At 41.5% G+C, this 25,082-nt stretch overlaps 1 protein-coding gene across 1 annotated transcript in view; it reads right to left on the reverse strand.

Moving 5' to 3' along the window:
* Positions 1–321: 321 nt before the first annotated feature.
* The window catches only part of dpy19l3 (dpy-19 like C-mannosyltransferase 3), a gene marked incomplete at both ends in the record, with an annotated part of 352,724 nt that continues 327,963 nt past the window's right edge, over positions 322–25,082 (reverse strand). The window contains one exon of the mRNA XM_084308278.1: positions 322–525. Within this exon, the coding sequence (XP_084164404.1) occupies positions 322–525 (204 nt within the window). The remainder of the gene's footprint in view (positions 526–25,082) is intronic.

Below are 25,082 nucleotides of genomic sequence, written 5' to 3' on the forward strand. Positions count from 1 at the left end.
AACATTTCTCCAGTTACTTTGAAATGTCTTTGGTAACTTGTAGAAGATGACAGAAAGGCAGCCTTTGGTCGAGAAGAAAGGTAAAACAAATCCAGTCTTCATACGATGTTCTCAAATCAATGAGTAATCGTGTTTAATAATCGGAATTTCAGTATCAATCAAAATAATTATGATATTTTTTTGGATGATTTTTGACATACTAGAGCAGCTCTGCTGTATGTGCCATTAAGAAATGAGTGAAAATTAAACCAAGCAATCTGTAGGGCTGCATAAGGGGGCGAGTTGATTGGTGCTGGAAGTCTGAGCTCCTCCAGAGTCCGGTTACTGGGTCTGGCCGTGGTCCGGAGAGCTCCTGGACGTTTTCTTGCGTTTCTTCTTGAGCCGGTAAACGTGGAAAGTCTTGTTCTGGAAGGTTTTGGTGAACAGAGCGGCGTACGCCGTCGCCTCTGACTTGATGGCCTCACAGAAGCGTGCGTGATGTGCCGGGACGAGGTCTGGGTCGTTGTCTCCTGGCCCGTCCATTATCTGTGGATCAAAACCAATCACGTCAGATTTATTCAACATGCATGTGACAGAGAATCTCTGCAATACGCTTCACACAGCTATTCCTCAACCTTCTTCATGAGAAGGTTGGTTGGCCCCCTCTGACACACACTGGTATTTGATCATTTTTAAGGCCCGTATTGGTAAGCTATCATTTAAAAAAAAGTGTTGGCAGGCCCAAAATTTATGTTGTTATTGACATGTTGTGTGCATGTATCCCCTGCCCATTTCCCATTTCCCCACATGGAATGCACCTGATGGGATAAACGCACAGCTAGTTTAGACATGCTCACATGCTGCTGCTCTAGTTGGTCATCTAGTGGCTCAATGTTATCTATAATACCTTTAAGTGATAATTGAGAGGGATTATGTTTGTATGAGTCTTTGTTGTTTTAAGTGATGATTAACACAATGGGGACCGGCCACGTATAAATACGTGTTTCGAATCCATGCGCTGTGGACCAGAGGCACGTATATAGCCGTGGCAAGTTGTTATTGTTTTATTCCATATTAATAACCGGATCAAGATGATCGATCCCCGATCGACTCTGCAGATCTACCCGCCTCTGTGGAATCGGCAACATGCAATACCGGCCAGATCCTCTTAGGGGCGCCATCGCTCCACTGCAGTATCATTGTGGGCGAATGGAATTTAATTTTTTTTTACACTCCAACGGAGTATCATATTACTCTGATCACAAACCAACAGCATGCACCGTGTATCACGTTTCGAAGCTGTGATTTCACCATGGAATAAGGGGATTTATCATCAACCAATGGACATATCGATCTACCAGATGCCGATTGATAAAGGGGAAATGCTGCCGGGTATCACACTGGCTGACGGTAAGACATTTTATCACATAATTTATAGCCGGATCGGAGCTTGCTGTGCAACGCAATCAATCGATCTGTGAATGTGGCTACTTACACGGACACTCTATTGGTACTCAATAATACTAATCGGCGGCCCCCGCCGCCCCCCTTTCATCCATAGATGCTCTGGGATAGTCCGGATCATAAGCAGTTTATGTTATTTCATTAGCATATATACAACGGAAATGCCGTTGAATATAACGTTAGTAGCCTTTAGCTCTATAACTAGCTTTCCAGAAAATAGATGATACGAAATCTGCGATAAAGCTAATATTCACGGCGCTATAAAATGACAACCTACCGGTGGATATTTTTTTTCTTTAAGCCATTCTGAAGGGACGGTTTATGCACTCAATTGACAATGAGAATGGACAGATAGCAATACTATAAAGTATAGATATAGCTGTTAGAAAACCCACATGTTTGTTTACATTCCCCGGTCCTCTAGCCACTAATTAGACTAAGCCCATCGGTCGTCAAGGTGTTAAGGGGGGTTATATTTTAATGAGTCTATACACCATTTTAAGTGAAGATTGAGAGGGTTTATGTTTGTATGAGTCTATACATTGTTGGATGATTCTACTCATTATACCATATAAGGACAATATACTGTAGAAAACAAACAAATAGGTTATGTCCTAGTAATAAAAACACTGAAACCATAATACAACACATACAAATAAATACTGTAGTACAAGAAAATTGCAAACGATGGCAACATACAGTACAAGCACAACTGCACAGTGGAGAATTGTGTGTGTGTGTGTGTGTGTGTGTGTGTGTGTGTGTGTGTGTGTGTGTGTGTGTGTGTGTGTGTGTGTGTGTGTGTGTGTGTGTGTGTGTGTGTGTGTGTGTGTGTGTGTGTGTGTGTGTGTGTGTAAAAAAACAACATCATGAACAACTATGATGAAATCATTTAAATCAGTGAAATGATTTGAGCCTGATATATAAGACAATAAAGGCAGAAACATGTCCCATTCATTCCTTATGTTAAAGGGGAACTATCTTATAAATGGCCTTTTCCAGTGGTTTGCATTGTTTTCTAGCAATGTGGGGTTGTACCAACACTGACTAGATGTGAAATTCTCATTCAGTCCCATTGCTCCAGTTCAGCTGAGACAAAAACCTCCCCCACTAAACCAAGCTATTCTGAATTTACGTCGATCTGTGACGTGTAAGAATTCTGATCTGCCACCGCCCGCCCACAATCAACTGTGATACATTTATATGAGCAGAGAGTGGAAATAATGCGGAAGCGGGTTCGACAGCAGAGACCTTCAGCTGTTCACACACAGCTGGGACTCGGGGGGGGGGGGGCTCTCTCTCTCGCTCTCTCTCATATCAGCACTCGCTGTATCACTGTCAACGTGTTGCAATATTAACGCTCCCACATGCGCGCCCGTATTCCGATCCGTGCAATAATATTCACCGGGGTATATATTGTCATTTGAAACAAGTTACCAATGCATTGTCCCGTGGGATTATGCCCCCCTGCGGCGAAATTAATTAGTCCCACAGAACCATGCGTCAGCACACACACATGAAAACACACAGAGACACGCACACACAAATTGCTGCCTCATGTATATGAGAGCCTCTTCTCTCTCCCTCTCTCTATCTGTCTCTCTCCCTCTCTCTCTATCTGTCTCTCCCTCTCGCTCTCTCCCTCTCTATCTCTCTCTCTCTCCCCCCCAAAGGTAACTGCCAGTGCAGGTGAGTGACTGTCACTCAAAGCGCATTGTGAGTATGGGCGGAGCCCAGTCAAAAACAGCTTGGACTTTGCAAGGGCAGAAAGTGGTTTAAAAAGACATAACAATGAATTGTATTGAAAAAAATCTTACAGATGTGTTCCATATACTCGCAGGAATTGTGTAAAATTGCCCAAATAGTAAAAGAAATAGCAAAATATGAGCCCTTTAATTTGCTCTTCCCTTTCAGTCAGCTTTTACAATTAAAATGTACACCCAGTTATATACGTCTCTCGACACAGTACACAAAGTACTTTCACAAAACACGGCATTCTAGTAATACAGATCTATTTAAATAAAACCAAAACAAATTAAATTAAAGAAATACAAGGAAACAACAGCAAAGACTCTATAAAACTATAACTAAAACTATAAAACACTGCATAAAGACTATTCTGTCAGCACTCATTCTTGCTATATAGTAGGTTTAATCATGGCTCATATGTAAATATAAACAAAGTAAGTATACATTCAGGGCCCGAAATTAAAGCCCGCCACCCGCCATTGGCGACCAGATTTTAGGTTTGGCAAGTGCCACTGAGAGGTCTGTCCGCCACCTGGCGTGTAGTTCATATCGATACTCTTATTTTGAAAATCCTGTGCAGGTCTCATTTCCGCCCCAAGCGCAGCTCCAGTCATAATATCTTGGCTCCGGCAGTTAGAAACGTTCGGTTCATATGATACTCTTATTTTGAAAAAACCTGTGGCAACGAGTCATATCCGCCCAGTCCTGCAGCTGGATACTATAGGCTTCTGCTCGTATCAACACAGAGGCAGTCTGCTCTAGTCTAGAGCGGACCTACGTGAGCTAACGTTACTGTTTAAACAATGACCCAGTCAACTATTCACTTTTAGTTTAATACATGACGAGGCATTGTCTAACGGTATCTAGCTAGCTAGCTACTGATAGCTGCTGATATCAACAAATGCTCCAGCAATAGTCGACTTGAGTGCATAATACCTCCGTTCGCTCGTTAGCTCACGTTAGCTAGCTCACGTTAGCTCTATATGTCCCAGTAAACTAAATAGTTCACTGAGGCGTTGTCTTAACGTTATCTAGCGGGCTAGCAGTAGCTACAGATAGCTCCTGATATCAATGTCTTATAACATTGATTCAATGCGTATTCTAGCTGAGGGCATGCTGAATGTGATATGACCAAAGCACAGTAACGTTATACCAATAGGGTCCAGCTGCAGCGCAGGAGAATCCTTGCATGCTGAATGTAGAGTATAGGGTCCAGCTGCAGCATCGGAGATTCCTTGCTGGAGCTGGAGGCTACTCGAGTATACACACAGACAGTGGAGCTGTTTGCAGATAGCAAGCATTTTGACTTGTTGCGTGGTGGCGATGTCTCGCAGATAATACAACTACAAGTATGATTATATAATGTATATATTTTATAAAAAAAAAGAAAAAAAATTGACTGGTAAGAAATATGCTTGGCGGGTATATTCTTCCCATCTACCCGCCACTGGCCAGTGAGTCAAAAAGTTTATTTCGTGCCCTGTATACATTTAAAAGGAGGATTAGAAAGCACTAGAGATAACTCAACCTCTAAGCTCATAGAGTCAGACAAACTATCTTCGTAAAAAGTTAAACATTTACGGAAATCCTCCTCCGGATGCCTGAACATTTTTGTAAGTGGGCAAAATTATTGCAGCTGGGTTCCCATGAATGAAGAACGTCACTCATTCCTAAACTGGAAGCAGATTCTCGTAAACCTGAATTTGCATACAGAAACACCCCACCAGCTCCTTATAAGGAGAGGCTAACCATTGCTTCTGAATCGTGCTGACCCCTATTTCAACAGGTAGTGCAAAAGCAATTTGCGACTGATCAAAATGAGATTCGATTAGATTAAAATGTATTGTCATCATACAGCACCAGTACAATATGGCGAGTACATACTGTCACAACAATGGCGAGAGCCTCGTCAGGTAGAGCCGGAGCAGCGTCAGCTCTACTATTTTACTGTTTGTTTTTAAGTTTTATACGACCGGCAAACGTTGATGAAAATGTAAGCAATGCCACACTGAAATTAGTTCACATATATATCCGTTCACAAGTTTTTTGGGGCAAATTAGTTTGTTTACAAAATATGCTGATCAGCTGGACCAAACAACCAAACATTTTGGAAACTTCGGCTTTGGCAAACATGCCCTGGCTACAGCGTTTATTTTCCCTTCCCTCTACAATTGGGCTAAGAGAAGGACAACTAAACAACCACATAAAGGCCAGCAAGGGACTGCACTTATAATCGCGATTTGTTTGCTGCTGTCAGGTGATATTCACCCGTGCCCCGGCCCTCTCCACACGGAGAGGGGAAATGGAACCTGCGAATCAACACCGGAGGCAACACGGAGTACAGCTGTCATTCAGGTACGTGATCTATGTCTGGACAATCTACCATTTGATTATGAACAACAATCTAACATCTACCTCTCGGGCGCTATCCTTGCGGAGTGTCGGGGCTGGAGCGGCGGACCTGGCGATGGAGTCGGCCGGGCGGCACCTCCTGGGCCGGGGTGGAGAGCCCGAGCAAGGGCGTGCTGTGTCCGGGCTGCGCACCTGCAACGAGCCTCTGCGTACGGGGAGGAGCTGGCGGCGGGGGAGCTACCCGAACGAGGACTTCGGCGGCCGTGAGCTTCGGTGGAGGCCCACCCGCTGATTCCTCGGGGCAGCGGGGTGACAGCGTCCCGGAGAAAGCTCCGAACACCAAGAGTGACCTCGTAAACACTGCATGTAGTCCTAGTAGGCAAGCACCAGATGTGCCAATCAAACAAAATAGCGCGATAAATCAACAGCAAATCAAAATGAAGAATAGAACTATAAATCCTGCAATCATCAAACGTACTGTAGAAAGCAGGACTTCTTTCAAACTGTCAATCAAGCAAAAATACTATGGGATCCAAGTGCAAAACCGAAGGGGCTACTTGGAGGCCACATAAACATTCGCAGCATCATTGGGAAATGTGAACAAATCCAACATCTCATTAAAGACTCGAATTTGGACTATTTGTGTCTGTCAGAGACCTGGCTACATAAAAACTCTCCAAATGCAGCATTAAGCATCCCCGGCTACAATATTTACAGGAGGGATAGACCTAAAGGAAGAGGGGGAGGCATAATGTGTTATGTCCGAGACACCATCAGCTATAGACAAATTGAGTGGCGATGTGATAATGAACTTGAGTGCATTGGACTGAATATCACACTATCTCCCCAAATGACCTTCACTCTTGTTGGTTTGTACAGACCACCCTCGTCCAAAGTTTCATTTTTTGACCAATTAAACAAACTTCTAAAAGAATGTGATTTTGGCAAAGAGGTATTACTAATGGGTGACATAAACTGCAATTGGGAAGACAAAAACAGCAGAAGTGCTCTTAAACAAATCACAAAGACCTTTGACATGACACAGTTAGTTAAGGGACCGACGAGAATAACCCAGTCCTCCAGCACACTGATCGACCTAATATTCACAAATAAGCCAGAGAGAATTGTTAAGACTCTCAATATGATCACAGGGTTATCTGACCATAATTTAACCCTTATTGTTAGGAAACTGTCCAAAAAGCGTTTTAGCCCTGGGGAAAGAAAGCCTAGCCACCTTAGAATACCTAAAGGGGAACAAACTAATTTTGAAAATGCAATTAAAGGGATCAAATGGAATGAGGTACTGTCCTACTCTGATGCTAACTCTGACTGTCATGCCCTTTTATCTACCGTACAACATGTAATGAATACTTTTATGAGGAAAACAAAACCTAGATGTGGACAGAAAAACACTCTTCCATGGATAGGAGGTGATTTACTTCAAATGATGAGGGAGCGTGATGCGACACTGAAAGTAGCCATAAAATCAAAACTGACCACTAATAAACTTAAGTTTATAGGACTGCGAAATAAGGTGGCAAGAGAAATAAGGAAAGCAAAGGCAAATTTCTTTATTAATATCATTGACCAAGCAAAGGGAAACTCCAAATTGATCTGGGAGAACTTGAACAAACTGACAGGGAAACACACTGGGGAAAAAAAGTGCCTAGAAATCTGTGTGAATGGCAATATTACACAGGATGGACCTCAAATTGCAACAAGTTTTAATTCCTATTTTGTAGAGTCGGTGCAGACTCTGCAACAGAGCTCCCCTACTAATCTGACTATGTCTCCAGTGGATCAAAATCAGCCTGTCTTTGAGCTGTGTGAAATCACTGTAACAAAAGTGACAACAATTATAAGTTCCTTGAAGAACTCCAAAGCCAAGGATGTGTATGGTTTAAACACTATGCTACTAAAAACTTTTAATGAATGCTTATCTGGACCAATATCAACAATCATAAATAGATCCTATAGTGAAGGTGTTTTCCCAGGAGCATGGAAGGAAGCTATAATAACCCCCATCTACAAAGCAGGTCAATCCTCTGAGGTAGCTAACTATAGGCCAATTAGCATTTTACCTGTTATTTCCAAAATAGCAGAGAAACACATAGCAGAACAACTAACAAGTCACCTTAGCACCAGCTCTGTTGGACTGCACCCCATGCAGTTTGGTTTTAGGGCAAAACACTCAACAGAGACTGCAATCTGCTTCCTCCTGGAGAGTATTAAATCTAAGCTTGATAAGGGTGGAGTTGTTGCAGCCGCATTTTTAGATCTAAAGAAAGCCTTCGACACTGTGGATCATGGTGTCCTGCTCACCAAGCTTTCTCGGTACAACTTCTCCCCTAATACCATCACATACATGAAGTCTTATCTTAAAGGTAGAACTCAGAGAGTAAGGGCAAATGGTGAGCTATCCTCTGCCCTTAGCTGTGGTTTTGGTGTCCCCCAAGGATCTATATTGGGACCGCTGTTGTTTAGTTTATACATTAATGATCTTCCAGCTGTATGCAATAAGTCTGACATCCAGATGTATGCAGATGATACGGTCATTTATGTCCATGCAGAAACCAAGCAGCAAGCTGCAAACAAGTTAACAGCGGTGTTGACATCGGTCACTGAATGGTTGACTAACTCATGTCTGCATTTAAACACCAAAAAGACTGTTTGCATGTTTTTTACAAAGAGGCTGATGAATACTGTCTCACCTGATGTCTATGTCAGAGGAGAAAGGTTGACAGTTGTATCCGAATATAGATACCTTGGGATAAAAATGGACTCCAACCTTACATTTAAAAAACAAATCAAATCGGTAGTAAACAATGCAAAGTTTCACTTATCAAACTTCCGTCACATCAGAAACTCTCTGTCAACAAAAGCAGCAACACTGTATTTTAATGCCATTATTATGTCACACTTAACATACTGTCTGACTAGCTGGACACAAGCCTCCTGTACAACATTACGATCTGTACAGGTAGTTTACCATCAGGCTGTGAAAGTTCTGGACAGGAAAACAAACAGCCACCACCATTGTTATAGCATAGCAAACCAGAACCTACTGAGCTGGGACAATCTTGTCAAATTCAAAGATGCCTGCCTTACCTATAAAATCCTACATGGCTTGGCTCCTCCCCCCCTCTGTACTTTCATAAAACAGAAAGCATCTGCTGATAGATATACCAGGTCTGTAGTCAGAGGGGACTGTGTAGTCCCAAACAGGAGGTCTGCTTTTAGTCAGACAGCCTTTTCCGTGAGAGCAGCCCACACCTGGAACAGTCTGCCAACACGGCTCAGGGAGTATCAAAGTTACATCTCATTTAAAACTAACTTAAAATCATGGTTGAGAGATGGTCAAGTGTGCGACCATTTTAACTGAGGGGTTGTATTTTGGTGTATTTATTTGTATGTATTTTAGTGTATTGTAACCTATACTGATTCCTACTGTGTTTTAATTACTGTACTATGTTTTTTAACTGAGGGGTTGTATTTTAATGTATTTGTTTGTATGTATTTTAGTGTATTGTGGCCTATACTGATTCCTACTGTGTTTTAATTATTGTACTATGTTTTAATTATTGTTGTGCTCATGTCACCTGCCCCAGAGACTACAGTTGAAAATTAGCCAACTTGGCTAAACTGGCATATTTACAGTCAAATGTTCCTCTTAATATGCACTGTCTCTGTATTTTAAACCAATAAATACAAATACCAAATATAAAGGAAATAAATTTGGCATCTAACCAGAGTGCAAATGTACATTTACATTTTGTCATTTAGCTGACGCTTTTATCCAAAGCAACTTACAAGTTTTGTACAACAAGACAGCAGGAATGGTACAACTCTATCAGCTGAGTAACAATGTTCATCAAAGTGTTGAGTGCTATAGTTAAGTGTAGGTTAGTATATTAGGACAAGTGCATGACAGTAAGGTTAGTTAGGGTTAGAGTAAAAAAGAATTATAATATTCATTTCATTTCAGATAATGATTGAAGAAGTGTGTCTCTAGTCGACGGCGAAAGATTGGACAGGTTTCGGCTGTCCTAACTGTGGTGGGATGTTCGTTCCACCATTGTGGGGCAAGGACCGAGAATAGGCGATTTCTCTTTGATGACCCTCCCGGAGCTCGGATAGGAGTAGGTCTGAGGCGGCCAGAAGATGCAGAGCGTAGGCGTCTTGAGGGTGTGTAGTTAGAGAGCATTGACCGGAGGTAGGCGGGAGCCATTCCCTTCGCCGCACGATATGCCAGGTCGAGGGCCTTGAAGCGGATTCGTGCAGCCATGGGGAGCCAGTGCAGGTCCCTGAGAAGTGGGGTGACATGGGCTGACTTTGGTAGGTTTGAGATCAGGCGGGCCGCTGTGTTCTGAATGAGTTGAAGAGGCTTGGTGGCAGTGGTCGGAAGGCCAGCAAGCAGTGCATTGCAGTAGTCGAGGCGGGAGATGACTGTTGATTGGACGAGGAGTTGGGTGGCTTCTTTTGTCAGGAAGGGGTGGATCCTTCTGACGTTGCTCAGGAGGAATCTGCAGGTTTTGGTTGTCGCTGCGATGTGAGTGGAGAAGTTCAAGTGGTCGTCAAGGACAACACCAAGGTTCTTGGCGGTTGGGGACGCGGTCACAGTTGAATTCTCGACTGTGATGGAAAGGTCGGTCAGGGGGGAGGATTTGGCCAGCAGGTGAAGCAATTCTGTTTTGCTTAGGTTCAGTTTGAGGTGGTTGGACGTCATCCAGGCGGAGATGTCAGACAGACAGGCCGAGAGAGGAAGAGTTGAATATCATCGGCATAGCAATGATACGAGAAGGCATGAGACGTGATAATGTTACCCAGAGATTTAGTGTATAGGGAGCAGAGAAGGTTTAATGTTTAACTCTGTCCGTGCCACTCACAAGATTTCTCGTGTTTCTTTATAGGTGGTTGAAAGCCACTCACGAGATTTCTCTGATTTAAAAAAAAAAAAAAATTTAGCGATCTGAAAAATTATTGCATCACCCGAGCCTACCCGAGTATAGCCGAGCGGCGCCGGTGATCACTGTGGAAAAAAGCGCCCCCTGTCGTCTCCCAGATGACATAAGTGATTTTGGAATGGACTCAATGAAAATGAATGGGGAAAAAAATCCGGTACTCCACATTTTCCAGTCCACTGATCCAGCCGGGGTTACCACAGTTCATTCTGGAACCTCAGATCCCTGCTGATCATGGAGTTCTACAGTATCGCGTTGGATCCATACACGTATCGATCTTTTCGAATGGTGATCAGGAATTGGAATATACCAGTTGGATACCATCTGATGTCAGGTAAGGACTCTATGTTATCAGTGTTAGGATAATCAGAGTAAGTTTGATGAAGATATAGGCTGTTTTGTGAAATGTCTTCTTTCGGTTTCACTGTAAAAGTCTGAGAGGAAATCAACGAGGCGATTATCCGTGCGCGGCCGTAATGTGCTTGCGTGCACGTATAATATTGATCATCTAGCGTTTATTTGAAAACGATTCATAAAAAGGCCGACGAATATCAACGTTGTGGAATATTCCACTAAAAGACGATTTTCATAGAATGCTCCAGAATGAGCTGTTTTTTATATCAAAACGGGGGCTTTTCTAACTGCTCTGAAACGGAAACGACACTATAAAAAAACAATCTGCCTTGACAGCACTGACTGGAAAATAGTCTTTGATAATGCGATGGGCAGATTAGACACATAGCCATAATTTAAAACATAGATTAGGCGATATTAACGTTAACATTGGCGCCGATGGTGGCATTCAGCCGGTAAAAAGGAAAACCAGGCGTGGCGCTCAAAGTGTTAATGTAACATTAAAGTGCAATAGTGCTACAGGTGATTAAAGGCTTAATTTGGGAGAAATCATGGTGATTACGTTCATGTCGATTCTACAGACATCCTCGGAATTAAATCATTATGTAAGGGATAATGTATAGCTACGAGGTCATTGTTGCAAAATAATTGACCGAAACGGAGTGAAGGTCAATTATTTTGCGACAATGACCGAGTATAGCTATACATTATCCTGCTTATTACATGGCTAACTTACTAACAATATACCTAATTCATCAAGACGAGATCAAATGCAGACGCAGTTGTTCTGTGGCTCCTCTGTCATCGCCGGCAGGTGTGGACTTGATTCACCTGATGTAGTGCAGCTGTGCGAGATAAAGCTGGGAACGAGGTTATAGCTTTCGTGACTGCGATCAAAATGCTTGATTGCGATTGGTCAATAGCGCTCTGTTTCCCCTAACAGCGGTCATTATTGCGCCGTTGCCCATAGCAGCGGTCAGTTATCGAGAAATAATTGACCGCTGCTAGGGGTAACGGAGCGCTATTGACCAATCACAATCAAGCATTTTGGCGAATGTTAAAACGCCATGTAATAAAATAATAATAAATACAACAATATTTGTATCATTAACACTTTGGTTGCCTAAGGTTAAATTAATGATATACCATAGATTGCCAGCGCTATTTGTCTATGGAGAAAGTCCCCTTCTTTGCAGGGCTATAACTTTTTAAATGCTATTGCTACATTGCCATTATTAGGGCCCATTCAAAGTCCTATATGTATTGTTCATTGTGTAGCAACGTTAAACTTTTTCATTCACATATTCATAGTAAAGTATGGTCTAATGTATAAGTATGTTTTCATCTCTTTCTGCAGCTTTCTCCAGAACGTGATATATAGCCCCAAATGCATTATATTGATGATGAAATACAGTTTGATGGCAATCGGGGCGATATAAAAAATTCCAACTAGACGTACTTCTAGAAGTTACTACACGTCATCTGATGTTGACCGGATGGGCGAGGGGGCGTTTATAATTCCGTGGGCAGCGTTATACCAATCATCTAATGTGGGTCAAATGTTCATCATAGCAGTTAGTGTCGAACACGGTAATATTACACGCTAAAACTCACCCCAGTCTCCGCGGGCCGTTGGGCGATCAGCGTGGGGTAGACAGTTTTCCATTATGGGATGTTGAAATAGTCGGTCCATTTCCAGGTTGTATAATAATATATACGTCCAAATCATGTTGTTTTTTCGAGTTATTTGCAGCGATCGATGTTCACTGTGTGAAGACGGAGTCTCTCTAACATTAGCGAGTGCCCGGACCCCATATGGAGTGAGTCCTACCGGGTTAAAGGTTGACATCCGGTTTCGATCTGCCGATCGGCCACCAGATGGCGGTCTTGAACCGCTAGAGGATTGAGAGGAGATCACACTTGTGTCTCAGGCCAGCGGAGGGACATTATGGATCAGATCGCAGATTTTTGAAATATTGATATAAAGACGACGTAAAGCGTCCCCCGGCAACTTTAGCATCGCCAGCAAAGACGTCTAAAGACGCCCCCTGGCAGTCAAAGTGTTAACAATTACGTTTTACATTTATAGTCATGACTCAACGAGGCATCCTTGTTTTATTAGGAGATCGCTGATATGTGCTGCCCCCTGGTTCTCCCCTGGTAATAATTCTGCCATCTGGACAGCGTGTATCGCTTCCGCAACGGATTTCGGTTTCCGGGTTCGCCTGATTGGCCGCGACGTGACCCACGCCGCTATCCCCCCTCTCTGCCTCTGCCCCTGCCTGTGTGTTGACGCGCGCGCGCGGCATGGACTTCACTGCCGCTTTCCCACTTCAACGCCAGAGCGCTCTTGTTTAATAATATTGTCACGTCATCTTCTGAGTGCAGAAACGCTGCTGTTTAATGCTGCTGTCGCTTTTCACATAGTCATCTTGAGTCAAGAATCACTTTTCCCACTTCAATGACAGAGCTGCTGTTTAATGCTATTGTCGCTTTTCACATAGTCATCTTGAGTCAAGAATCACTTTTCCCACTTCAATGACAGAGCTGCTGTTTAATGCTCACTTTTCCCACTTCAATGACAGAGCTGCTGTTTAATGCTCACTTTTCCCACTTCAATGACAGAGCTGCTGTTTAATGCTCACTTTTCCCACTTCAATGACAGAGCTGCTGTTTAATGCTATTGTCGCTTTTCACATAGTCATCTTGAGTCAAGAATCACTTTTCCCACTTCAATGACAGAGCTCGCTTGTTTAATAATATTGTCGCGCCATCTTCTAAGTGCAGAATAGCGTATTGTATATTAGTACATTGCATAGTATATTGTATATTGTATGGTAACAGTCTCTGGAGCGCAACAGTAAGAAGCATTTGCACTGCAACTCGTACACCTTACTGTCAAGTCCACGCCGCCGCGCGCGCGTCAACACACAGGCGAGCGTCAACACAGCAGCGCGTAGCGGCAGCGGCAGAGCGCTGGATGCGGGGGCGGGCCACGTGGGTCACGCGGCCGTCGCGGCCAATCAGGGGAGCCCGGAAACAGAATTCCGTTGCGGAAGCGATACACGCATCCGGACACATGCTATTTGAAATATGATTATAGAATATAGAATATCAGGCCTTTCCAATGGCAGAGTTCAATTTGGATTTAGTATCACCAGGCTGTGAATGAAATCTACTGTAAGTACAGTTACTTTTTTATAATGTAAATGTATCTGCCATTTTTCATCAGATTGCAATGTCGTTTTTTGCTAGACGTTCACAGAAAGGTAGAAAAACTAACTGCATTCTGTTTTATGGCAATAACGTTCAGGTTTGTGGTATATGATCACGGAAAATAAGATAAATTAAAAAGGAAATCTAGAAGTCAGATGATTGACATGGGCTGGCGTTAGCTAGGAAGTGTAGTTTTTTGAAATTCTAAAGCCCATCGAAAGTCCTGGATCTCCTCTCCTCATAGGACTACAAACAAAATGGCAACGTCATTTCCTCACGTCAATTCTCGCCTTTTTCCGACTAGATTTCTATAACTAATATTTCACTAACACTTAACCTCTTAACACATTCCCTGCCACGCAATTTGAGCATCTTATACCATTCTCTGCCAGCACTGTAAGTCTATGGAGATGTTCACCTTCTTTGCAGGGCTATAACTTTTTTAATTGTATTGCTAAATTGACATTACTATGGCCCAGTCAACATCGATTATCTATCGCTCAGGATGTAGGAACGTTTTACTTTTTCATGCATACATTCATACGAAAATACCGTCTAGAATATAAATATGTTTTTATCGTTTTCTGCAGTAATTCCTAGAACGTGAGCTATATGCATAAACGCATATATAGATTATCAAATGCCGTTTGTTGCCGATCCACGCTATATTAAAAGTTTCAACTGTACATGATCTTAAACGTTATGACTGATCATGCGCGGATCAACGGAGGCGGGGGGGGTCGTTTATAATTCCGTGATCGTCGTTAAATGCTTTATGTAGTATGGGTGATATATTGATCAGAGCAGTTTGCATGGATAATAATAAACAAACAGGCTGAAAGTAACGTCAGCGTCCTCTTACCGTTCGACGATGAGACTGGAGGAAAAAGATCCCACTTATTTGACGCGATCGCCTAAATCCATTTCCGGTTTGTATAATCATAATACACGGCCAAATCGTATCGATTATTGCGTTATGGCAGCGATCGCTACACACGGACGTGTGTCTACAGTCCCGCAACAATATGCCAGTGGCCAGACGCATTTCGGAGACGCACCGAGATCGACTCTGCCATTTCCGGTTTGGCAACTCGCCGATCATCCACTAGGGGGCAGTATTGAAGCGTTGCAGAATTGTGCCGGCTCACACTGCATCAGACCAGGCTCCGTGAGGGAAATATGAATAACATGGCGAAAAAATTAAATATGATCTCAATAACGTCGTACGCCGTGGAATGGCATAATTAGCATGAACTTGAAACACGTTGTACGATGTTTTTGGCGCAGGATGTGTTAAGCCTGACGGGTCCGGTACCGGAAATACATCTCTACACTCTGTATGAATTAATGTTGCATTTTTTTGCAAGAGTAAAGACCCTAACCCTGTCAAAATAGTAGTCATAGTGTATATTTTCAGCAATACCAATAGGTTAAAGTGTTATTAATGAAATATTAGTTTTGGAAATGTATTAAAAAACTAGCGAATATCCGCCATTTTGAATTCACACCACCATTTAGTTTGTAGTCATATGAGGAGAGGAGACCCAGATGTTTTGAATGGCGTTGGAATTTCGAAAAACGACACTACCCAGCTCAAGCCAGCTGTCAATAATATGATTTGTGGATTTCCTTTTTTTATTTATCTTATTTTTCGGGATTATCTAGCACAAACCTGAACGTTTTTGGCATAAATTAGAACGCAGTTAGTGTATCTACCTTTCTGTGAATGTTTAGCAAAAATGGGCGTTGCAATCTGATGAAAAATGGCGGAGCAATATCCATTATGCTAGTGCTGGGTGATTTTAACTTGGACTGGCGGAATGCTGCTTCTAGTTACCTGAAGGAGGTGAGTGGTAACCTCTGCCTTACTCAGTTGATTACTGAGAGCACTAGACCAAACCTAAAGATCATGCTAAATCCACTCTCATTGACTTGATATTTTCTAACAGATGTGACAGGATCTCTGCTAGTGGTGTTTTTGATTTAGGCATTAGTGATCATTGTCCTACGGTCTGTGTTAGATCCACAAAGCTGCTGAAATCAAGACTGCGTGTTGTTCAAAGGAGAAATCTTAAAATCTTTAACCCCCAAACCTTTTTGTAGGACATTGCTACTAATAATAGTCTATGTTTGGCAGGGTCTGATAATGTGCAAGCTGCACTGGATTATTTTATAAAGACATTTAATTGCTTTGTAGATAAACATGCTCCTTATAAAAGGACTAGGATTAAGGATAGGGTTGCACCTTGGTTCTCAAGTGAGCTGTCAGCATTATTTTCTGAGCGGAACTCTGCATGGTCACGTGCTAGACGCACTGGGATTACGCAAGACTGGCTTTCCTCAGGGTTCTAAACCAAGTCACCTACTAGCTATGCGATTAAGAGTCAACACAAAATTTGCAGATATAAATTCCATTAAAGCACAACAAGGACTTGTTACAGACCCTACAAAAATCAACGAGACATTCAAAGAGTTCTACTCCAACTTGTATAAATCAGAAACGACCTTCGATCAAAACAAAATGGATACATATCTTAATCAAATTAACCTCCCCAAATTATCAGAGGATGACGCTAAACAGTTAGAAACACCCATCACACTAGATGAACTTAGGGAGGCCATATCTGAAATGCAAAGTGGTAGGGCTCCTGGTAGAGACGGTATACCACCAGAAATGTACCTCTCATGTTGGGACGTAATTGGACCTCTATTACTTAATATGATTTTATACTCAATCAAGGAGGGGAACTTCCATAAGAACGACAATATTGCACTCATAACAGTCCTCCTTAAAAAAGACAAAGACCCCACCGATTGCGGTAGTTACAGACCCTTAAGCCTCCTCTGAACCGATATCAAGCTGTATTTATAAGGTATTAGCCATCAGACTCCAAAAGCATATGACGTCTTTAGTTCATCCGGACCAGACTGGCTTCATAAGAGGCCGATTGATCACGGATAATATAAGACGATTACTACACGTACTAGATGCCAGCAAGGATGACACCACACCTAAGTCGATGCTGTCCCTAGATGCGATGAAAGCTTTTGATAGGTTGGAATGGTCTTATCTATGGGCAGTATTAGAAAGTATTATACAAAGACCCATCGGCCATGATTACAACAGGTATAATCACCTCCGAAATCTTTCCGGTATCACGCTCTTCTAGACAGGGTTGCCCTCTTAGTCCCGGACTATTCGATTTATCATTAGAGCCTTTAGCACAATACATAAGACAATCCCAATTCATAGAACCAATCGCAATCAAGGGCACACAACATAAAACTAGTTTATATGCGGACGACATAATACTGTTCATGCAAAACCCTAACACCGCAATGCCTCATCTTCTCAAGTTGATTGATGAATTTGGCAGTCTATAGGGATTTAGGATAAATTGGCCAAAGTCGGCTTTCCTTCCTTTATCTTTATTACGGATCCCCATTAGTCATCACCGCAGCAACAACTAGTCTTCCTGGGGTCCACACACAACAAAAACAGTACATAACATTATAGTAGCATACATTTAAAAATATATTCCAATATTCCTACATATAAAAATATAAAAATATTTCCAAATAGCATTACAGTACACAAACAGAGTATCAGATCACAGAAAATACAATAAAAGGGATTAAACTCTCAGACAGTCATATCCTTACAGTGTAAACTACAGTATCTGTGTTTTTCTTTAATGTAAACTAATTTCTTTTTCTCTCAATGCTCTTTTCAAATTATTTTTAAAACTTATCTTACTGGTTATCTGAGTAAGATGTACTGGCAGTTTATTCCAATATGACATGGCTCTATATAACACAGTTTTCTTTGCTGCATTGGTTTTTGGTAGTAGCAGTGTGAACGTTTCCCTACAGGCATGCCTAGTATTATACTTATGTCGATCATGTGTACATGTTAGCTGTGAATACAAACAGATAGGTTCTCTTGAGATATATATATTCCTCATGAACAAGATCAGGCTGCAATCCAGTCTGTCTTCCACCTTCAACCACAACAGCTTGGTATGCATCCCCTCCACACTGTTTCTCATTGAGCAGTTCAGGGCCAGACGGGCCGCTCTGTTCTGAGTGAGCTGGAACTTATTGAGCTCTTGTCTTGAGGCATTAGACCAGACAGCTGGACAGTAGTCAAGGTGAGAAAGAACTAATGACTGTATCACTTGCTTCAATATCAGATCGGCTAGAAAATACCTACACCTTCTGATAATTGAAATACCTCTGCTCATTTTGGCAACCACATTGTTGGTGTGAGTTGACCATGAGAGTGTTCCATCAAGTGTGACACCCAACAGCTTTGCCTCTCTAACTTGCTCAATAGCTGTTCCGTCTAAAGATATACTTAGCTTCACGTTTTTTCTTATAGTATGCTTGGATCCCAATATTAGGCTCTTGGTTTTTGAGATGTTTAACTTCAGCCTGTTTTTAGACACCCAAGTGGACACTAAGTTCAAATCTCTCTGAAGGACTTCATTAAGCTCTTCTGTCTTGTCTGATGATGCATACATTGTAGTATCATCGGCGTACATAACCATACATATATTTTCTAATACCCATGGCAAATCATTTGTAAAAATGGAGTAGAAGAGGGGCCCCAGGCAGCTTCCCTGTGGAATTCCACACTGTAGGGATTTAAAGTTGGACAGGGTACCATTAAACACAACACATTGATGTCTGTTACATAGATAGCTTTTTATCCAGTTAACAGCTGCAGTTCTGAATCCATATGCAGTTAGTTTTATGAGCAGCAACTCGTGATCTATGAGGTCAAAAGCTGCACTGAAATCCAGTAGTACAGTACCCACCATTCGCTTCCTGTCAATTTGTTGTAGCCAGTCATCTGTTAATTGTGTTAAAGCTGTACATGTAGAATAACCCTCCTTATATGCATGTTGGAATTGAGAATTTATACTGTTTTCTGAGAGGTAATGCTGAATCTGTTTAAAAACAACACCTTCCATGATTTTGCTTAAAACTGGCAAGATACTAATAGGTCGACTATTTGCTCCATTAAAAGGCTGTTTAGCATTTTTTGGAAGTGGAGTGACCTTAGCTATCTTCCACATTTGAGGAAAAACACCCACACTTAGACATAGATTAAAAATATGACACAGTGGCTTTGCTACAATTCTGGCTGCCAGCTGGAGCAGTTTACCATCTAAGTTATCATGACCACAAGGTTTGTCACACTGTATGGACAAGAGAAGCTTTTCCATTTGCTCTAGATTTATATCCATAAAATCAAATTCCACTTAATGTCTCTGCCAAAAATATACTCCTTCCTGAAGAAATACCAATGGTTAAACACTTTAGATGTTTGGGAGTTGAAGTATTCCCTACTATAAGCCAAACGGTGAAGTACAATTTCATAAAAATCCAAAATAAGATCAAATACGACTTTGACAGGTGGTCAAAACTTAAAAACTCAGTTCAGGCACGGGTATCAATAGTTAAGATGGATGTCCTACCTAGAATCAACTTCATTAGCTCAATGCTACCGTTACCCCCTCCAGATGGTTACTGGAAAAAACTACACTCTACCGCATACAAATTTATTTGGAATAACAAACCACCACGTATAAAAAGATCCACCGCACAGAGAAACAAAGCCGATGGAGGTATGGCATTTCCAGATTTTTACCACTATTTTAAGGCGTACACTTTAAGACCACTGACAACCTGGTTTGATTCCCAAGCATCAGTATCCTGGAGAAATTTAGAAGTAAATATAGTAGCTCCACATAGACTGCAGGACATAGTATACACCAAATTATTAAGCAATGCAAATTGAAATTTGGCCCCATTATTACTCATGCGATCCGGATATGGCGTGAAACACAAAAAAAATATTATAACCCACATAAATGGCATAGTCATACTCCCATATTCAATAACAATGCACTTCTGATTGGAAAACGACCTATAAGATACCCTAAATGGGAAAAGCAGGGCATACACACATTAGGAGATGTTTTCAACAAACAGGGTTTCTGTAGATATGAAGAAATACATAAAAAATTTAATCTCACCAGATCCACATATTATTTTTATGCACAGTTATTGGTATGTTTGAAGGCTCATGGAGTCCCATTAAGGATACCAATTGAACACCACAGATACCACAAATTCTCTTCTATGAAAGAGAGACATCGAGAGGTTTTGTATCAGATTTTTATCATCAATTACTAACATCCTCGTATGAAATCCTCCCCCTAGACTCAGTCTGGAGGAGGGATATACCAGACCTGGAAATACATTTTGATTGGCAAGATGCCTGGGCAAACGTTCGACTTGCCTCACGTAACCCGGACCATCAACAAATAAATCTTAACTATATTCATAGGACATACCTGACTCCTTCCTATAAGATTGAACAGAATGGGACTTAAACAAGACTCCAGATGCACCTTGTGTACAAATGGGGATGAGGGTACATTTATGCACATGTACTGGGATTGCCCACCAGTTAAGATATTCTGGAAAGAAGTGTCCCAGCAATTATCACATTTTTTTAATTCTGGATATACCTGTACACCCCTCTGTATTGCTGTTGAATGATGTCTTTGAGTTTGCAGTCCCTATACAGCTAAAGAGATTAGTTTTATCAGGTATCACAGCGGCTAAAAAGCTGATAGCATCACGATGGTTTCAACCGGAAAAAATTTGTAGGAAGGTTTGGATTCTTACATATCTCGATGTGATTGCTCTAGAAATATCTACAGCAAGGATTTTAGGTGTCAGTGAATCCAAAATCGCAATGTGGTTAGAAGTGGTGGAGAGAATAAAAGCTAGCATATGAATTGTAGTGCCTGGAAAGGAGCGAATGATAATGGATGGATTATCCAAGTGGGGGTCCGGGGGGGGGGAGCGAGCGAGAGCATATGTATGTAGGGTATTAGATAGCAAGTATTAGGTATATTTCTCGTATAATACATTTATTCAAATGGTGATTTAAATTGGAGGTGTACTGTTAATTAATGCTTGTATATCTAATTTTATGTTGTTATGTTTATGTTTATGTGTATGTGTATGTTTAAAAAATAATAATAAAATAAAATATAAAAAAAAGACTGGCTTTCCTTCAGACAACTTAGAAATAGAACTACTGCAGCTGTGAGGAAGGCTAAATCTGATAACTTTTTTGACTTAGGTCGCTTTCACACTAGAGCTGTTTGGTCCGGACTATCGGACCAGAAGTCGAGTGCTAAGTACTCACCAATCAGGTTTCAGAGCAAATCATCACAGTACTATTACAGCTGTTACTTTGGTCACTAATGACATTATTTCAGCTCTGGACAATGGGAAGCATTGTGCAGTTATCTTTGTAGACCTCTCAAAGGCGTTTGATACAGTAGACCATCACTTGCTTTTGAATAGTCTAGCTAGCATGGGCCTGGATAAAGCCACTTGTGCTTGGTTTCAGGACTATTTATCTTCAAGGTGTCAATCTGTGAATTCAGGTAACTTTCAATCTGATTTCCTGCCATTGTCTAAGGGTGTACCACAGGGTTCGGTATTGGGGCCGGCCCTCTTTACAATCTATATTAATGATATTGTTTCTAGTCTTTCAGCACTAGCAGGTTGTCAGGTCCATCTCTATGCGGATGATACAGTTGTCTACTGCATTGCGGATACTGTTCAGGAAGCTATTGTGAACCTGCAGCTTGCGTTTGACACTCCAAAATGCTCTAGCTAAACTCAAGTTAGTGCTTAATGCTAGTAAAACCAAGTCTATGATGTTTTCTAGAGCCAGGGTTATAGATTATGACATGCTACACCTAACAACGGCAAATGGTTTGTATATTGAAAGAGTTAGTGAGTATAAATATCTTGGTATATGGCTGGATGATAAACTTTCTTTTAAATTCCATATAGATAAGCTACGAAATTATGGCAAAAGATTGGTTTCTTGTACCATAACCACGCTAGTTTTCCTATGTTCTGTAGGAAAATAATTGTACAGGCTGTTTTTTTGTCAATATTGGACTACAGTGATGTCATTTACAGGCATGCGTCTGCGTCTACATTAACACATTCTCTGCCACCACTTTGATCATCCTAAACCATTCTCTGCCAGTACTGTAAGTCTATGGAGATGTTCACCTTCTTTGCAGGGCTATAACTTTTAAAATTGTATTGCTAAATTGACATTACTATGGCCTATTCAACATCGATTAGCTATCGTTCAGGATGTAGGAACGTTTTACTTTTTCATTCACACATTCATACGAAAATACCGTCTAGAGTATAAATATGTTTTTATCGTTTTCTGCAGTATTTCCTAGAACGTGAGATATAGACATAAATGCATATATTAGATTATCAAATGCAGTTTGATACCGATCAACGTTATATTAAAAATTTCAACTGTACATGGTCCTAAGCGTTATGACTGATCATCCGCGGGTGAACGGAGGGGGGGGGGGGTCGTTTATAATTCCGTGACCAACGTTAAATGATTTATGTAGTATGGGTGATATATAGATCAGAGCAGTTTGTATCGAAAATGATAAAGAAAAACACTGAAACTCACGGCAGCTTCCTCGTAGCGTTGAGCGATGAGAGTGGAGCAAACAGATCCCAGTTATGTGATGTGGATCGATGCGATCCAGTTCCGGTTTGTATAATACTAATATACGCCCAAATCATGTGGATTATTGAGTTATGGCAAATATTCATTTCCACGTGTGTGTCTTGAGTCCAGGGACGATAAACAAGTGGACGGACGGAATAGGGAGACGCACCGGTATCACAAGAGATCCACTTCCGGTTGCAACTCGCCGATCAGCCACCAGGTGGCAGTATTGAAGCGTTGCAGAGTTGTGATGGCTCCCGCAGCATATGACAAGGCTCCGTGAGTGAAATATGAATACCATGACGAAAATATGAAATATGAACTTGAAACACGCCGTACGCCGTTATTGGCAGAATTCGCATGAACTTGAAACCCGTCATACGACGTGAATGGCGGAGAAAGTGTTAAGGCCTTTGGAATCTGCCTACCACTCCGCCCTAAGATTTATTACGGGTGACAAATATGATACTCATCATTGTCTTTTGTATGAGAAGGTAGGCTAGCCATCTCTCTCGTTGCGACGTAGTTATCATGGGTATCTTTTTATCAAAGCAATTATTGGCAAACTTCCACCTTATATTACATCTTTGTTGGTCTGGAGTGCTGTCACCTACCAAACTCGTTTGAATGAACGGTTTGTGCTTAGGGTGCCTCGAGTTCGGTCTGAGCTTGAAAAGTCTGCCTTCTCCTACGATGCTCCATACACATGGAATACCCTACAACAGACTCTAAAGCTCGGAGCATTCCCGTCATTCATGGAGTTTAAAGGCATTGCACTTGACCTATGTACTGAATAATGTAATTGTTTTTAATCCATCATTGTAGTCATTGTAATTCATTGTAATTAATAACTGTTATGATATTTGTGTCCTTTGTTAACTTGTCATCACTGTAAATGAGGGAAACCTCAGTGCTTTCACGAGTATAAATCAAGGTTTGAAATGAAAATTATAAACAAGAAACTGTACTTACAGTAGATTTTATTCAAGGTTTGTGGATCACGCCTGGTGATACTAAATTGAGATTGAACTTTGCCATTGGAAAGAGGAGATTTGGCCCGATCCATAGATGTGCGACTTGGCTATAATAAGGTCATTTATAGGCCTGATATCCTATATTCTATAATTATATTTCAAATAGTGTCCGGATGGCATAATTCAGTACTGTATCTACAAAACCTTCTGTTTAATCATCTTCCCTTTATTCATTTGCTTAGATTTTTTTACACGTGATCTTAAAACTTTCAGCGCCAATCACATAATATTACGTGTTTGCTCGCTAACCGTTGAGCAGCAAAAACGTAATATTACGTTTTTAGATTTTTTTTTTCTTTTTTTAGATTTTAATATCATATACACTCTCACGGACCTCTGTGTTACCATTGGAACTCATTCTGAGACCTCGAGAGTGCAATGCCGGCCGAATCCTGTTAGGTGGCAGTATCGCCTACCGTTGGAAACCTTATTTCACACTGTGTGTAACATTTTATATGATCCGGGTGGAGAATTTGGACCCGAGCAAGTGCAATGGTTCATCCGAGCACCTTGGAACGCTTTCAGCACACTTGATACATATTTTGTGCCATTTCATGTCAGGGACCCGATGGACATCAATACTGGAAATCGTGATCAGACAATTGTAATATTCATTTTGGGATACCTCCTAGTAAAGGTAAGGACTATATGACATCAATCCTACTTTGATCCATCCATGATTTCACATTGATCAACGTATGTACTGTAGTATTCAAAATGTATGCCGTTGCTGATGATCAGAGCATCAAAAAACGACCCCCCCCCCCCTTTGATGCATTCATGATGAAACATAATACCTATTATATACCTTTGATTTGCAGTGCAGTGTTGTTAACTCAGATGAGGAAGAAGCAGTGTTGTTTACTCAGATGAGGAAGAAGCAGACTACAAAGAGTGACACGTTCAGCCGAACGCACAATTGGAGGGGGGCTCCCTACCCTCCAGAACATTTACTACAAGCGTTGCAAGGGCAAGGCTAAGAGAATCATTAAAGACTCCAGTCACCCGAACAACTGCCTCTTTGAACTGCTGCGGTCAGGCAAGCGATACAGGAGTCTCAAGGCGAGCACAGAAAGACTCAGAAGAAGCTTCTATCCCCAGGCCATCAGGCTGCTAAACGAACAATGAATGAACACTACACAACAACAACCACCAAACGCACATAGCACACACATCCACACGCACACACTCACTTTAAACAAACACACTGTAGCACCCACTCCACACACTTATAGCACACACCCACTTTAAACAAACACACTGTAGCACCCACTCCCCACACTTTATATTTATGGATGAAGGATTGCACTACAACTCGTACACCTTACTGTAAATTGTACCTAAAATTGTACCTCATCCCATTTCTGCTTTGCACTAGATAGT

This window comes from Notolepis coatsorum (assembly GCF_963971535.1).
Source record: "Notolepis coatsorum genome assembly, chromosome: 2".
Lineage (NCBI taxonomy): Eukaryota > Metazoa > Chordata > Actinopteri > Aulopiformes > Paralepididae > Notolepis > Notolepis coatsorum.